The sequence below is a fragment of the Miscanthus floridulus genome, chromosome 1 (genome assembly GCF_019320115.1).
Source record: "Miscanthus floridulus cultivar M001 chromosome 1, ASM1932011v1, whole genome shotgun sequence".
Taxonomy (NCBI): Eukaryota; Viridiplantae; Streptophyta; class Magnoliopsida; order Poales; family Poaceae; genus Miscanthus; species Miscanthus floridulus.
Window position 1 is genome coordinate 31610798 of NC_089580.1, and position 14295 is coordinate 31625092.

The 14295-nt window shown below is 47.0% G+C and overlaps 3 protein-coding genes across 5 annotated transcripts; all 3 read left to right on the top strand.

Annotated features, from left to right (window-relative positions):
- Nucleotides 1–765: 765 nt before the first annotated feature.
- Nucleotides 766–5581, top strand: LOC136477655 (inosine-5'-monophosphate dehydrogenase-like). Its single transcript, XM_066475892.1, has 4 exons — nucleotides 766–2032; nucleotides 2802–2981; nucleotides 4500–4757; nucleotides 5208–5581. Exons 1-4 carry the CDS (start codon nucleotides 1037–1039, stop codon nucleotides 5277–5279), a joined length of 1506 nt encoding a protein of 501 aa, XP_066331989.1. The 5' UTR covers nucleotides 766–1036; the 3' UTR covers nucleotides 5280–5581.
- A 1632-nt stretch (nucleotides 5582–7213) lies between these two features.
- Nucleotides 7214–10332, top strand: LOC136473383 (tubulin beta-7 chain-like). The gene is made up of 3 exons (XM_066471062.1): nucleotides 7214–7741; nucleotides 8967–9236; nucleotides 9354–10332. The coding sequence occupies exons 1-3, from the start codon at nucleotides 7348–7350 to the stop codon at nucleotides 10025–10027; spliced, it is 1338 nt and encodes a 445-aa protein (XP_066327159.1). The 5' UTR covers nucleotides 7214–7347; the 3' UTR covers nucleotides 10028–10332.
- Nucleotides 10333–11209: 877 nt separating this feature from the next.
- LOC136473474 (dihydroceramide fatty acyl 2-hydroxylase FAH1-like) lies at nucleotides 11210–13771 on the top strand. Of its 3 annotated transcripts, none has more exons than XM_066471146.1 (7): nucleotides 11210–11364; nucleotides 12092–12171; nucleotides 12536–12628; nucleotides 12699–12895; nucleotides 12981–13086; nucleotides 13224–13370; nucleotides 13472–13771. In XM_066471146.1, exons 2-7 carry the CDS (start codon nucleotides 12121–12123, stop codon nucleotides 13589–13591), a joined length of 714 nt encoding a protein of 237 aa, XP_066327243.1. In that variant the 5' UTR covers nucleotides 11210–11364; nucleotides 12092–12120; the 3' UTR covers nucleotides 13592–13771. The 3 variants fall into 3 exon arrangements, with proteins under 3 accessions (XP_066327243.1, XP_066327364.1, XP_066327302.1); XM_066471267.1 differs by lacking the exon at nucleotides 11210–11364 and adding an exon at nucleotides 11427–12014; XM_066471205.1 differs by lacking the exon at nucleotides 11210–11364 and having other exon boundaries at nucleotides 11427–12171.
- The last annotated feature ends 524 nt before the right edge of the window (nucleotides 13772–14295 follow it).

Consider the following 14295-nt stretch of genomic DNA (forward strand, 5'->3'; position numbering starts at 1 on the left):
TAGATGACACTGAATCATGCCAAAAAAAAATAGCACTGAGCTGCTGAACAGAACAGAGCTACAAATTCACATCTTCCCAGCCAATAAAGGGAAACCCTCAAACTGGACAGCTTGGCATTTTGTTTCCTAAATCTTGATCATCTAAACAATGATTTATTTCCTCTTTCTTAATATATGTTCTCTCTACCACATATAAAGCATGGACCTACCTTGCATTGCAGATCTTTTGTATCATCTGCAACTGTATTCTGCATACTAAGAAAAACAAATACATGCAGTATGGTATGTGTTAAACGGTGTTGTGCATACTAAGATAAGCAAAAACACACAGCACTGTATGTGTTTAACTACTATTTGTCTTATATGCATCCCTAATATACGGACTTGCAAGTTGGAACCTGAAACCGTTTGTTCCATGATGTTGCTAGCCCCATGACAACAACAGAACCTGAAAACTTATCCGAGCTAGTTGAGGCGGTGGGTATGCCGCCCCACTGTGGTTTCTCTCTCCCCTGCGTTATACCGAGTAGGACGAGGGCGTATGACGGGCTGACGCCCCGCGAAGCTTCGCAGACTTTCAAGACGATGGATGGATTGTTGACGTGGCCGATCGAGTTCTGGACACGTGGCCAAATAAGGTGCTAGATACCATGGTGCAAAGTTATATATATATATATATATATATATATATATATATATATATATATATATATATATATATATATATATATATATATATATATATATATATTGGTGGGACATTCTCAGATTGGTGGGCTCTGTGCCTCTGTCGTCGTCGTCCCGGGCTCCCGGCCCAGATCGCCGTTTCGGCTCGCCGCCGGGACAGTCGGGCACACCTGTCATCGAATCATCACGCGCGTTGCTACCCGCCAAACAAATCCCTATCGACTGACAGAGCACGAGCACAAGCAGCGCGCACGCCACGCTCTCTTCACGACTCACTTCATTCCCGTCTCTCCCCGCCGCCACCTCCGCCGCCGCCGCAGCCAAAAACCCTAAACCCCCCAGTCCACCAATGGCGGCGAGCAGCGCCGACCTCGCCGACGACGGCTTCGCGGCGCCGCGCCTCTTCTCGCAGGGCGTCTCCTACACCTACGACGACGTCATCTTCCTGCCGGGGTACATCGGCTTCCCCGCCGACGCCGTCGACCTCTCCACGCGCCTCTCCCGCCGCGTGCCGCTCTCCGTCCCCTGCGTCGCGTCCCCGATGGACACCGTCTCCGAGGCCGCCATGGCCGCGGCCATGGCCTCGCTCGGCGCCGCCGCCGTCGTGCACTGCAACACCGAGCCCCACGCCCAGGCCGCCATCGTCCGCGCCGCCAAGTCCCGCCGCCTCCCCTTCGTATCCTCCGTGCCCTTCTTCTCCCCGTCCTCTGCGCCGACGCTCAACGACTTCGCTGGCAACGAGTATGCAATCGTCACCGAGGGCGGAGATTCGCTCTCCAGGCTCGTCGGCGTCGCTGTCGCAGCCGATGCTGCCTCCCGCGAGGTTCCTGTCGCTGTCTCGGAGTACATGCGGCCGACACCGCGCTCGGCCTCCGCCTCCTTCGACTTCGAGAAAGCGGCCGCCTTCCTTGCCGACGAGGGTCTGGATTACGCCCCTCTCGTATCCGACGATGGTGAGGTTGTCGATCTCATCACCGCCAGGGATGTGGAGCGCATCCGGAGCTATCCGAAGCTAGGCAAGCCGTCTCTTGGAGCGGACGGGAAGTTTGTAGTTGCGGCCTCCATTGGGACCCGTGAGGATGACAAGGGAAGGCTGGAGCAGCTAGTTAAGGCGGGGGCAAATGCTATCGTGATTGATAGTTCACAGGGGAACTCCATTTACCAGCTTGATATGATAAAGTTTGCCAAGAAGATGTACCCGGAGGTGGATTTGATCGGGGGTAATGTGGTGACAATTGCGCAGGCCCAGAATTTGATTCAAGCTGGTGCAGATGGACTGCGTGTTGGAATGGGTTCTGGCTCAATTTGTACCACCCAAGAGGTTTGTGCTGTTGGAAGAGGACAGGTAAATGCTAAAATCCGCATGAACTCTTGTTTTTCTCAGTATTCTAATGCATCACCATCAGCTTACTTCATTTAGCTTGCTGTCAAATTTGTTGGCTACCCTGAATCCTCTACCATTGCGTAGGATAGGATCAGCACACACACGCTCTTTTTGTTGCTCTCTGAGCTGTCTTATGATCTGAAGTTATCTTAGATGGCCATGACCAAGGTGGAAACATATTTTGTCCCTTCTTTTGCTAAACATCCTGAAATCTTTGCTATATTCAGTGCAAGCATCCAATTCTGATTTGATGAAATCAGAGCATCTACTGACTTTGCCTTTCTCAGCTAGTCAGAGGATATGTAGTCTTTGTTTCATATGCTTAGAAGACACTGATGGGTACTTAGTCTAATTTTGAGCTTTTATGAAGTAATTAGGACATTGAAAATCATTGGGCATTTTTATTAGGTGCTGTCACCGTCCATTCATATTCTTGCAGGTTGAGTACCATGTTTCTTTATGATATCGCGGTCTTAGATTTGTCCCCATGCGCTACAGTGCATCCCCCATGCGCTACAGTGCATCTCCACCTGAAGTACAGTCTGACATATATGGAAATGTTGTTCCTTGTTTCCTCATGGATTCTTGGTAGTCAAATTTTTTGTTATCTTGTGGTGGATAGTGGATACGAATGGTTCCCAGGGTTTTTCTGCCAACGATACATTGTAGAGGCAAAATAATTTCAATACTACTGCTTGTATTTAATGTTCTTTTTGTGTTGGTGGAACAGGCAACAGCAGTGTATAAGGTTTCATCTTATGCCAAGGATCACAATGTACCAGTTATTGCTGATGGTGGAATTTCAAACTCTGGACATATCGTGAAAGCTCTGTCTCTGGGAGCATCCACTGTTATGATGGGCAGCTTTTTAGCTGGCAGTCATGAAGCTCCTGGTACTTATGAGTACAAGGTATACCATATGTATGTTGATGTTTTTTCTGTTCTGAAATGGGGCCTTGTTTAGATCACTTCCAAATTCCAAGTTTTTTCACTCTCTCTCCATCACATCAATTTTTGGACGTATGCATGGAGCATTAAATGTAGGTAAAAAAAAATAACTAATTGCACAGTTTGGTTGTAAATCACGAGACGAATCTTTTGAGCCTAGTTAGTCCATGATCGGACAAAGTTTGTCAAATACAAACGAAACGTGCTACAGTGTCCAGATTGCAAAAATTTGCAATCTAAACAAGTCCTGGGTTAAAGTTCTGCTTTTACTTTTTCATTTAATATGATTACCGTAAACAGAATGTTCGAATGCCTTTTGGTCTTTTGGACTTGGGTAATGACTGTCAAAGTCCCTACAGCCATGTAGAGCGTGAGACTCAATTCATACTGAAGATCACACATGCCATGCACATGCAGATGTCAAGCCCATGTGGCCACTGCAATGAAAAATTCCTTTATGTATAAAAGTGATGGTTTTTATGATGACTGAATGACACTTGGATGTATTTCTTCTATATTTGCATTGTGGATGGGTAACCGTGCTGGCCAGAATATAAGATATTTCAGGCTGAAATTACCCCCCTTGGTCCCAAAATAAATCAACTTCTAGAGTTGTTCTAATTGAAACTTTCTTAGGCTTGACCAAATTTAATGAAAAAGAGCACGAAAATTGTATCATTAGATACATCATAAAATATATTTTCAAATAATGCACTTATTTGGTGTCATAGATACCCTTCTACATAAAGTTGGTCGAACCTTCTACATAAAGTTGGTCGAACCTAAAATAGTTTGATTTAGGATAACTCTAGAAGTTGATTTATTTTGGGATGTTGTCAGTATATGCGTATGTATGGTTGTTTCATGTCATTTTGCCAGTTATACTTTGTGCTGACTGCTTACAAAGTAGCCATAGCCAACTATCTATGCGATTTTGTTTGAGGGAGCATATCAAGTGCATATACGCCTTATAGCTCAACATTTTTGTATTTGGACCTTTTGCACCAGTGGCTAGCTTCCTAGATCTATATATTATATATAAGCTACACAATTATATAACTGCATTCAGTCTCGAAAATGTTACTGGATGAAGCCACACTTTATGACTCACTCCACTATTGGAAGTTTGTTAGTGTGGCTTGAACCAGGAATGTTGAAAAATAACAATTGTAAAAAAGGCTAAAAAGTTGTCTTCCTCTGGCTATGCCTATTTTACCTGAGTTTTGCAATGTGATGCATGTGGTTGCTAGGACCATGAACTCCCTCAAAAATAATTAGAATTAGCATATGTGAGAGCCCATCTGCATTTTGTGTGTCAATTCTAGTACTTTATTTATCACATAAGTTGTTTCTTAAATTGTTAACTCGTGTTGTTTGGCTTCTATATTATTTTGTGCCATTCTATGTCTGACACATGAAACTTTCATCCGCTCTTTCATGAAAATGTTTGAGTTATAACACTTGACATGCTACTTTTTAGGACGGCCGTCGAGTCAAAAAATACAGAGGCATGGGCTCTCTTGAAGCCATGACAAAAGGGAGTGATGCAAGGTACCTTGGTGATACACTCAAGCTCAAAGTCGCGCAGGGCGTTGTTGGAGCAGTAGCTGACAAAGGTTCTGTACTGAGGTTCATTCCGTACACAATGCAAGCAGTTAAGCAAGGATTCCAAGATCTTGGCGCAGATTCTCTCCAGTCAGCTCATGATCTTTTGCGATCAGAAACTCTCAGATTAGAGGTATTTTCAGGCTGCACACAAGTTATCTTCCAACATGTTTTAGATTTTAATTAATATCAATTGTCTAAGATTGGAGAAATTCATCTTGCTCATTTACAGAAAGATTGTTTAAACAATTAAAGTTAACCTCTGTTACTACTTACAAGTAGGTTTATTTTTGGAACCAGCTCCAAAGTTCAGTAGATTATTTAATAGTCTTATGTTAATCCATATGTGAATCATAGAAAGGTCAAAATGTGTTGTACCAATTTGGAGATTCGGTTGGATATGGACCAAGAGTTTTGTAAACCCCCCACCCACCCACCCAACCCCAACCCCCAAAAAATGCTTGTTTTGGAAATTCTGTATCCATCTTTATTTTTCTGAGAACATATATTACTAGCCAAAAGCTGAACATCTGTTCCAGAAAGCATACCGACAGATTTGATCTTTGTTGGTCGTCCTTACCAGGTGAGAACCGGCGCTGCCCAGGTTGAAGGTGGAATCCATGGGCTGGTTTCATACGAGAAGAAATCATTCTAGTTCCATAACCAAACAGGGAAGAATTGGAACAAGAGTGGTTAGCTGCATGATGTGGAAGGGACAATGCTCACTATCCTACCTGGCAAAAGCTCAGCAGCTTGTAGAATTGGGCAGCAGTTGTACCATCTATGTAGGCGTAATAATAATAAATCTCCGGCATCGGAATTGCCGGATAAGCTCACGGCTTGTCATCGAAACTTTGTCCCCAGTTTTGCTGAGAGTAACACTGCTATTTAAATATTCAACAATGATTTGGATCTGGTGATAGATGTACTTTGTCCTGCCACGTTCAGCCTATAATCTTGTTGTACTCCCTGTGTTCGAAGAATGCTGTCATGGCTAGTGTTCCACTTACACTGCTTCAACAAATTTGAGCAGCCAAATTATAAGCTGCACTTGCAACTGGACGTCTGGACCTGTTCAAGCTTTTGAGCAAAAATTTTTAATCTGTTCTAAACGTGATTTTCTGTTGACCATCCTGTATTTTTCTCTCACAATAAATCAGTCAACCGTACTTTCAGTCATGACTTATCAGCCAAACGAACATGGCATTTGCTGTTGACCATCCTACCTGGCAGCAATCTTCAATTCGAAGGTAGGGGAAAGCTAGTGTACCTATATATATAGGCGTGATAACAATGATGTAGCATCGAAGCAGTTAATAATATAAATAAGACCCCGCTGTTTTGTTAACCATGATTGGATCGATGTATCGCTAGGTCTGTTGGGATCACTTGGCTATCTAAACGGGTACTACGTCCTTAGCTTTCCTAGCTCCCCCGTTGAACCTAGGTATCGTATTGCCGTGGCAAGCAGATAATAGCGGTTCTTTCTTTTTCTCTCGTCATGATAAAGTTTTAGTTCGTGTTTAACTTGTACTTTCAGTTAGTTCGTCCCCAGCCATGCATTAGTTGGTGCCACTGCCACCCTCTCGGTGTTCCCTACCTGAACATGAGCTAATCAGCACATGCTGGTAATTGGTCATTGGCACCTGTTCGCTTGTCTTATAAGATCGTACTTTTCAACGAAGGAACAGTATTTTTCTCTCGCAACAAAATCAGCCAATGGTCAAGCGAATAGGGCCTTGTCATTCCTCTGACTAAGCAACAGCTACGTCTGTGACACGCAGGGTCCAGGCGTTGCTTGCATTACCGCCCAAGCGTCGCTATCCGCTGTCTAAATAGCCGCCATAATCACACATCTAATCATTGCCTGTCTCGTAAGCATTGCTGCTGCTCAAGACGAGAAGAGACACCGCACCACAGGCTATACAGTGTACAGCTCGGGTAAAGCTTGTCTTTTTGGGCCCGCGGTGCGGTTACGACAGCCTGCCACGTGGGCCCACGCCCAGCCTGGACCCAAAGTCGCCAACGCCAACACCAACACAAAGAGCCCAACCAACGCCGTGTTTAGTTGGTGCCCAACTTCCAAAAAGTTGCTACAGTACCTGTCACATCGAATGTTTGCGGCCCGTGCATGGAGCATTAAATGTAGACGAAAAGAAAAACTAATTGCACAGTTTGGTGGGAAATTGCGAGACGAACGTTTTAAGCCTAATTAGTCAATGTTTGGACACTATTTACCAAATAAAAACGAAGGCGCTACAGTAGCCCCAAAATCCAAATTTTGCGAACTAAACAAGGGCCAAATCGGGTCTACTGTAACGACGTCCAGAAACTCCCTTCAAAAAAATACAGGAAGCGGGCCCTGTAGCCGTCCGATCAACAAACAGACGGTAGAGATGGACCAGCCCCACCGCCACCACTCGTCTGCCACTGGGCCCCCACCGCGGCGGCCGGGCCTCTCGAGTCTCGACACAGCACAAGGTCCACAAGACCACAACCCACTCCGGCTCCAAGGTTCGGTGGAAGCCCCACGGCAACAGCATAAAGCAGCATTTCAAATCCGTCCTCACCTAGCCCAGAGACCAGACCGCAAGCCCACAGCTGACAGCACCCGCGAGCCGAGACCCGTGCGGCCGCTCCCCGCCTCTCCTTCCTTTTCCCCGCGCGCGTCCGACCCCGGCACCGGCGAGGCAGCAGCAGCAGCCAGCAGGCAGGCGTCAGCCATGAGGGAGATCCTGCATATCCAGGGCGGGCAGTGCGGGAACCAGATCGGGGCCAAGTTCTGGGAGGTGATCTGCGACGAGCACGGGATCGACGCCACGGGCCGCTACGCGGGGGACTCGGACCTCCAGCTCGAGCGCATCAACGTCTACTACAACGAGGCCAGCGGCGGCCGCTTCGTCCCGCGCGCCGTCCTCATGGACCTCGAGCCAGGGACCATGGACTCCGTGCGCTCGGGGCCCTTCGGCCAGATCTTCCGCCCCGACAACTTCGTCTTCGGCCAGTCCGGCGCCGGCAACAACTGGGCCAAGGGACACTACACCGAGGGCGCCGAGCTCATCGACTCCGTCCTCGACGTCGTCCGCAAGGAGGCCGAGAACTGCGACTGCCTCCAGGGTATTTATTATTATTTATTACTCCGCCCAATCCCACATGTCTCGCGCGCTCCGATTTGCCGTAGCTTTTCCGATTAATTGTTATGGTTACATCCGGTTGGGTTGGGGGCCAGATCTGAGTCCGTGGGGATGTGAATGACATTAAAATGACCTCCAATTGGCATTTCAGCGAGGTGTTTTTTTCATCGACGGTCGCATTTACTAGTAATTTGTCTTGTGTGCTGATGAATCCGCCAAGTGGCCCGTGTTATTGTTAAGCATTAGCCTATGCGGCTATGCCTCTAGGTAGGTTGGTTGTTAATTGTTATGGCACTGCATGCATTGAAAGTATTGCTTGTAGCTGTGGATTCAGCTATTTTTTCTACCTAGCATGATGTAGTGATGATTGGTAATTTCCGTTATTGGGTAAGCATTCGTATAGTCTGCGTCGGATGATTTGAACAGAAAACATCATAGCTGTAGTAACTATCGTGTTTGGTCTATTTTTTTGTGGTTATATTATATTGGCGCTTTCATGATGGAACTCTCTAGAGGTTTGCTAGTCAATGGAACTCTGTTGAGGTTCTCTAGTCAATTTGTGTCTTCAACTCTTCATGTATACTCTTGTTGATTCATGTTGAACTCCTGTACCTTTTCTCTGGGCTAAGTAGCTGGACCGACATCAACTGTCGGTAGGATGGATATTTTATTAGTGTAACATGAGTGTTGGGTGTGTTAGCTTGGAATTCCACTCTGGCAGCCTACAACTTCTAATGACCAACTCCCATTAAAAAGTCTTATTAAATATTGCGTCGTAGCTGGACTGAATTATTTGGCCAACACCAGACAAAATGAATTACATGTCTTGGTGAGTATTGCAGTGATGAAACTTTATGTCTCTTGAAATTTAATTCCTATATGGTTGTTGTGTGTTAATATAAACTATGGTGTGCCCAAGTGAAGTATTTGGTAGCATGTCAAGATCAGTTCATGGGCTACCAGAGCATGGTGGTAGTATGTTGTGAAATTGACTGAATTCAAAACATCACTTAACCGTGGTAACATGAATACATGATTGATTATTGTTAACAAACTTTAGTCACATAGAATGCATCACGTTCTGATATCTTGAGACCTTCAAGTGTTGCTGTATCTTTCCAACCCATGTAGCCCGATTACATTTTTCATGCTAGGAATACTGTTTGTGTTTGTGGATAATTGAATGACTCGTTTTACTTACCTTACAGGTTTTCAAGTTTGCCATTCCTTGGGAGGAGGCACTGGATCTGGCATGGGCACCCTTCTTATTTCCAAGATCAGGGAGGAGTATCCTGACAGAATGATGTTGACCTTTTCTGTATTCCCATCCCCAAAGGTTTCTGATACTGTTGTGGAGCCTTACAATGCTACACTTTCTGTTCACCAACTCGTTGAGAATGCGGATGAATGCATGGTGCTTGACAACGAGGCTCTGTATGACATATGCTTCCGCACACTAAAGCTCACCACCCCTACATGTAAGTTAATCCTCACTAATTCTTTACTTGCTATCTATGATACTTTAGAAATTTGATATCCTGTATTCTGTAGTCTATTGAAAAGGTTGGTACTGATTGTGGGTTCCAACGATGCAGTTGGTGACCTGAACCATCTTATCTCTGCTACCATGAGTGGGGTCACATGCTGTCTGAGGTTCCCTGGTCAGCTCAACTCTGATCTGCGCAAGCTTGCCGTGAACCTGATCCCGTTCCCTCGTCTCCACTTCTTCATGGTCGGCTTCGCCCCGCTGACCTCTCGCGGATCGCAGCAGTACCGCGCCCTCACGGTCCCCGAGCTGACCCAGCAGATGTGGGACGCCAAGAACATGATGTGCGCGGCCGACCCCCGCCACGGCCGGTACCTGACGGCCTCGGCCATGTTCCGCGGGAAGATGAGCACCAAGGAGGTGGACGAGCAGATGCTGAACGTGCAGAACAAGAACTCGTCCTACTTCGTGGAGTGGATCCCCAACAACGTCAAGTCGAGCGTGTGCGACATCCCGCCCAAGGGCCTCAAGATGGCGGGCACCTTCGTGGGGAACTCCACCTCCATCCAGGAGATGTTCCGCCGGGTGAGCGAGCAGTTCACCGCCATGTTCAGGCGCAAGGCCTTCCTGCACTGGTACACGGGGGAAGGCATGGACGAGATGGAGTTCACCGAGGCCGAGAGCAACATGAACGACCTGGTCGCCGAGTACCAGCAGTACCAGGACGCCACCGCCGACGAGGAGTATGAGGACGAGGAGGAAGAGGATGCCGTGGCCGAATAGCGATGAACTCCTGTGCCGGCTGCCGCACCGACAGGCTGTGTCTCTGTGAATGAGTTTGTTTTTTCTTTTCTGTGCTTGTTGTGGCTTGCATGATTGATTGGTAACTGGTTATGCTTCGGTTTTTACCGTTGAGGCTGCGTCTGTGCTTCGGCTGCGGCCACTGTAATAGGTCGCCGTCCGTTTGTGTTTCGCATCCTTTGGGTCAAGTAGCTTACGGCTTTGCTCTCCTTGAGCTGGTCACCTGTCATTCCTGACGAGTATTGGTAGTGAGTGATTTTTCATCTTTTTGTGAAAGCCTGTGTCAATCTGCATCAGCCATGTTCCTGTGTGAAGCAGATCATTCAGTTATTGAAGGCTTGATTAAAGCTCCATCAGGAGCTGGGTCGGTCAGGCTGTTACGATGGTCGAGACCTGATCGGGTCTCCTGATCTCTCTGAACCAGTCAGTAACCATCCGGCGGTCGAGCGAGCGCACATGCGGATGCGGTGGGCGGACCCAGCAGCAAACAGCCATGCCTGAGGCGTTGGGTAGCTGGCGAGTGACGACGGCCAGCAGATTTGGGCGCGATGGAACCGTTTCCGAGAGAGGATGTGCATTTGCTTGATCTGTCCGTCTCTGAACGGTTCACGTGCTGCGCCCACATGTGCCGCACATGCCCCTCCTCATCGGTGGCAAAAAGTGGCTCCGAAAGATCCCACAGCTGCCAAGATCTCAAGCTGAAGCTGCTGTCTACCATTCTACCGTAGTTACCACGCATGAATTTCACAGGAACCCCCCTGGCTATAAAAGATTTCACGGAAACCATCTTTCCCTAGCTCCAAACGTGCTCATAATCACAAGTCATAGTAAATGGTTAAGGTCAGTAAATCAGTTTTGGTAGCAAGTGAGCTTTGCTTGCTGTGCACCAGCCTTGCCAAAACAAATTGGTTAAACCGACGTGTAGCTCAGCATGCAGTTGTCCCCATCGCGAGTTCACGCACAGCAGGGCACAGCCCAATGCCAAGCTGGCGGGCGGGCCCCACCCCCGCCCACCCCCTGCCGCTATTTGGAGAGAGCGAGAACCCTTGGCGGATCAACATTTACAGAGCGGCCCTTGCAAAATCCCGCTATTTGCAAACGCGAGCACGCAGCTCAGCACGGAGGCGGAGGAGTCATTTTTTTTGGCAGATAGCCCCTCGCGTTTGCTCTCCTATTCGGCCCGCGCCCGCTCTTGCCATCCGCTGCTCTTCTCCGTTCGCCCCTCCTCTCTCTCTCTCTCTCTCTCTGTCTCGCCGCCCGGGGGAGAAGGAGGGCTCCGTCCGCCGCTCCCGGGGAAGAGCCCGCCATTACTGCCGCTGGTGAGTTGCCCTGTCCCCCTCTGATCCCACTTCCTCCCCTCTCTCGATTGCATCGTGCTAGTCCGCTAGGCTAGACCCCGTGGCCGTCCGCATTGCACAATGACGCTCGCGCAGTCTAGTTTCGTAGATGTATACGACGTCGGAGATTTTTTTTTTCGCTGCTTGGGCGGCGGCGGCGGCGGCGGTTTGAGGATCCCAATGCCTTGGATCTAGGCCGAGATTGCTCTGCCCGCATTTGTTGCCACGGTCTCGTACCAAGTCTGTTCAGATTCGTGCGAACATTTGACTGCAAAACATTACGACTCAAAAAAAAAAAAAACGTGTAGACAGACAATAGAGGCACACCGCACACTCTTGAGTTGTGACACTCGAGTACTGGTTGCCAAATTCGTGCTAGCATCCGCTGTGGGCGATTGAGCAAAGGGATAAAGATTTGCCTGTTGTGTGACGGAGCGCCACATGCCGATGATTGCCCGGTCAGGGAAACGCTATCGTGGGCACCGGGGAAAAGGTGGTAATCATGATACCCTCACTGGTGTGTGTCAAGGCGTCACTCTTGCTATCTACTTCGGCGTGGCTCTCCTCTCCATTGTCGTTCGCAGTTGGTTCTGCTCATCACCAGCTACGAGTTGCCCCCCTGCGCTGTTGGAGTCTGTAGCTCTATGAATCTATCTTTGCTTCCTCACTGTTGTACGTGGTATTTGTTATGTGAGATTCTGTGGTGCAGCCGTGCAGGTGTAGCACTGACTGGGGAAGATGGTTGTCCAGGAGTTAACAGTTGATCTCAACAAGCCCCTTGTTTTCCAGGTATGGTTCACTCCTAGTTGCTTCTTTGCGATGATTGTTGTGAATCTTAGCCTTTTTGAAGTAGCTTATGGGATTGTCTTTCGCACTTTACAGTTCTCATTGCCTTTGAGCTTGTTTAGTGCAACTTTGGGTTTTTCAAAACCTGGTCTAATGTTGTAGACTGTGCCTTTTCCTCTTCAATAATTGCGGCAGACATGCTGCTGATGTATATTATGAAAGAGGAATCTCATGTGATTGTGAAATTCTGAGTTTCTGAATCTCTGAATCGATGTCCAGCTGCTTCACAGTTGACATAACGGACTTCTTTTTTTTTAAAAAAAACACATAACCGTCTTCTGGTTGCCTATTAATTTTGTGGATGAAGGTTGGCCATCTTGAGGAACGTTACCAGGAATGGGTTCACCAGCCTATCGTGAGCAAGGAGGGTCCACGCTTTTTCGGAAATGATGTCTTGGAGGTAACGCATTCCATCGTATTGATATCTCATGGCGTTTTGGTACATACTAACAAACTTTTTGGATGTCCAGTTCTTGACTCGCACAAAGTGGTGGGCTGTGCCAACTATATGGCTGCCTGTTGTTTGCTTCATGTTCGTGAAATCTATTTTGATGGGTAATACCATTCAGGACGTAGTTCTGATGGCTCTAATTGGAATATTTATTTGGACGCTGATTGAATATACTTTGCACCGCTTCCTATTCCACATTGAGACCAAAACCTACTGGTAAGAATGCTTCAACCATCATGTTAACAATGTCTCATTACGTCTTCCTTCTGCTCTTCAAATTGTTGTCGATGCAATGTTGCAGGTGGAACACCGCACATTACCTTCTTCACGGATGCCACCATAAGCACCCTATGGACTCGCTCAGGCTTGTTTTTCCTCCTACTGCAACAGCAATTTTGTGTTTCCCGGTATATCCCTGAAACTGTTATACTTGCAACAAAAGTACTAACACTATGCTTCAAACTGGATTTGCTGAACTGGAACTTTTGGCCATTCAGAAGAAATATGGCCGATTCAACTGAACCCTCCAATATTTTGTTTTCAGTTCTGGAACCTGGTCGCATTCTTCGCAACTCCATCTACCACACCTGCATTATTTGGAGGTGGTCTGTTGGGATATGTGATGTATGATTGCACTCACTACTACCTGCACCATGGACAACCATCCACAGACCCAGCAAAACATCTCAAGGTGAGGACCTAATGCCTCTTATAAAAAGTCATGAATTAGTCACCTGCTCCATGGAAATGTCCACAAGGTTTTGATTCCTTGAAACTTTGCCTGATATGCAGAGGTATCACCTCAGCCATCACTTCAGAATCCAAGACATGGGCTTTGGCATTACCTCATCGCTTTGGGACGCTGTCTTTGGGACATTGCCTCCATCCATGACACCTGGGAAGAAGAACTGACGCACATAGCACAATTCTTGGCATGAGAAATTCTAGGGGATCTGTAATATATATTCAAGCCAGGGACAATCCTGGATCTGTCTTCGTGCGATGGGTTGACATGTCCATTCAGTTCAAAGTTCATGTGGTGTACTGATGTCTGTTGATCTATTCTGAATGTGAAGATAGTATTTCGCTGCCTCAGCATTGTGTGCATTGCCAGCTGTATTGAAAATCGCATGTTAACTCTTTCCGTCTAGTTCTCAAAATCAGGGCATCAGACACTTGCAAATGCAAGATTCTCTCTCACTCGTTTGTTTCCTCTTCTGGGTCCCCATCATGAGTTGTCTCAGTGTGACAGCATGGAGCATCACAGTTGGAAGACTGGGTATATCTGATGGATATTCTGTGCTTGAGTTTACAGATTCTGGAGAGTGCCGCAAATTTTGTGCGTTTGAGAAAGGTATGAGCAGCTTAGGCAACAGCTAAGACCACACAAGAAAACAATCATTGCTGTGTACCAAATGTCATGTTTATGCTAACTCAATCTGTAATGATAATAAAGAAAGGTGACCAACCTAGGAAGAACTAGGCTGTTTTTCATTAAGAAAATAGTCATCTAAATTCAAGGTTAGGGAGGAATTAAATCTGGGTGGTTAGATACATGACCACACTTTTCACTCCAACTAGTTTAGTTATGCTCACTTGCTACTTGTCATGATAAT